Below are 995 nucleotides of genomic sequence, written 5' to 3'. Positions count from 1 at the left end.
CATGTATTCAAATGCACGTAAATATGTATATTTAAATATATACTAATATATATATGATATATATATATATCTGAAACTAACAACTTTATTTCTTTACATGTAACTGCATTCCGCAGGAGCTGCAGGAGTCCTTCAAAGTTGGCCGCGCGATCGCTGCCTTGCGTCGAGAAAGGGAGGCATCTGCCGGCAGCACTGCTGCTTCTGCTGCTGCAGCTCCTGCAACAGCAACAGCAAATGGCAGCAACAACAGCAGCAGCAGCGCTGCTGGAAATTCGGCAGCAGCACCTGCTGCAGCACATTCCGAGGTGAATTCGAATGGGGAGGCCGACGCTGCGAAGAAGGAAGCAGAATTGCTGCCGCTTGCAGGGAAGCCTTGTCCTACAGGGACTTTCCAGTTGTTGAGTGTCGTGACGCACCAAGGCCGGTATGCAGACAGCGGACATTACGTGGGCTGGGCACGCGCAGGGGGTGCGGATACACCTCAGGAGCCCCCGAGCGCAGAAAATGAGAAGAAGAAGGAGGAAGAAGAACAGGAGGAGCAAACAGCTTCTTCGGGACCCGCTGCAAAGAAGCAAAAGAATGTGATCATGTGGAGGAAATTCGATGATGACAAAGTCACAGAAATTCCGTGGGAATCGATCGACCTCGCAGGAGGTCGCAGCGATTACCATGTTGCGTATTTGCTGCTGATGAAGCACGTTTTAGTTGTTCCTTCTGAAGAAGAACTGAAAGTACTGGCAAAGCAGATGTAATGTGCATGCAACTTGCATGCCTTTGCGATCAAGAAAGCCGTTTCGCATCAGTCCACTATCCGTGAACCACAGCTAGCTAACAAAACAAAGAGAGGCAAACAAATTCAACAGCCTCTAACGCAGATTCCTCCCGCCCTTTTTTTATTCCTTTGTTCCGTCTTTCGTCATCCAAGTCGCGCTGCTTCAGTCTACTGGAGGGTAGGGGATTGCAGAGGATACTGCTTTTGACGTAGCAAGTAGGGG

At 49.2% G+C, this 995-nt stretch overlaps 1 protein-coding gene across 1 annotated transcript in view; it reads left to right on the top strand.

The window, feature by feature from the left end:
* Nucleotides 1–752, top strand: part of EMH_0054600 (ubiquitin carboxyl-terminal hydrolase, putative) — a gene marked incomplete at both ends in the record, with an annotated part of 2,125 nt that extends 1,373 nt beyond the window's left edge. The window contains one exon of the mRNA XM_013497135.1: nucleotides 117–752. Coding sequence (XP_013352589.1) covers nucleotides 117–752 — 636 coding nt within the window. The remainder of the gene's footprint in view (nucleotides 1–116) is intronic.
* Between the last annotated feature and the right edge of the window lie 243 nt (nucleotides 753–995).

The sequence above is a fragment of the Eimeria mitis genome, genomic scaffold, assembly GCF_000499745.2.
Source record: "Eimeria mitis Houghton genomic scaffold, Emh_scaff2491, whole genome shotgun sequence".
NCBI lineage: Eukaryota > Apicomplexa > Conoidasida > Eucoccidiorida > Eimeriidae > Eimeria > Eimeria mitis.
The sequence above is the reverse complement of the archived record's forward strand: the minus strand, read 5'-3'. Positions and strand labels throughout refer to the sequence as shown.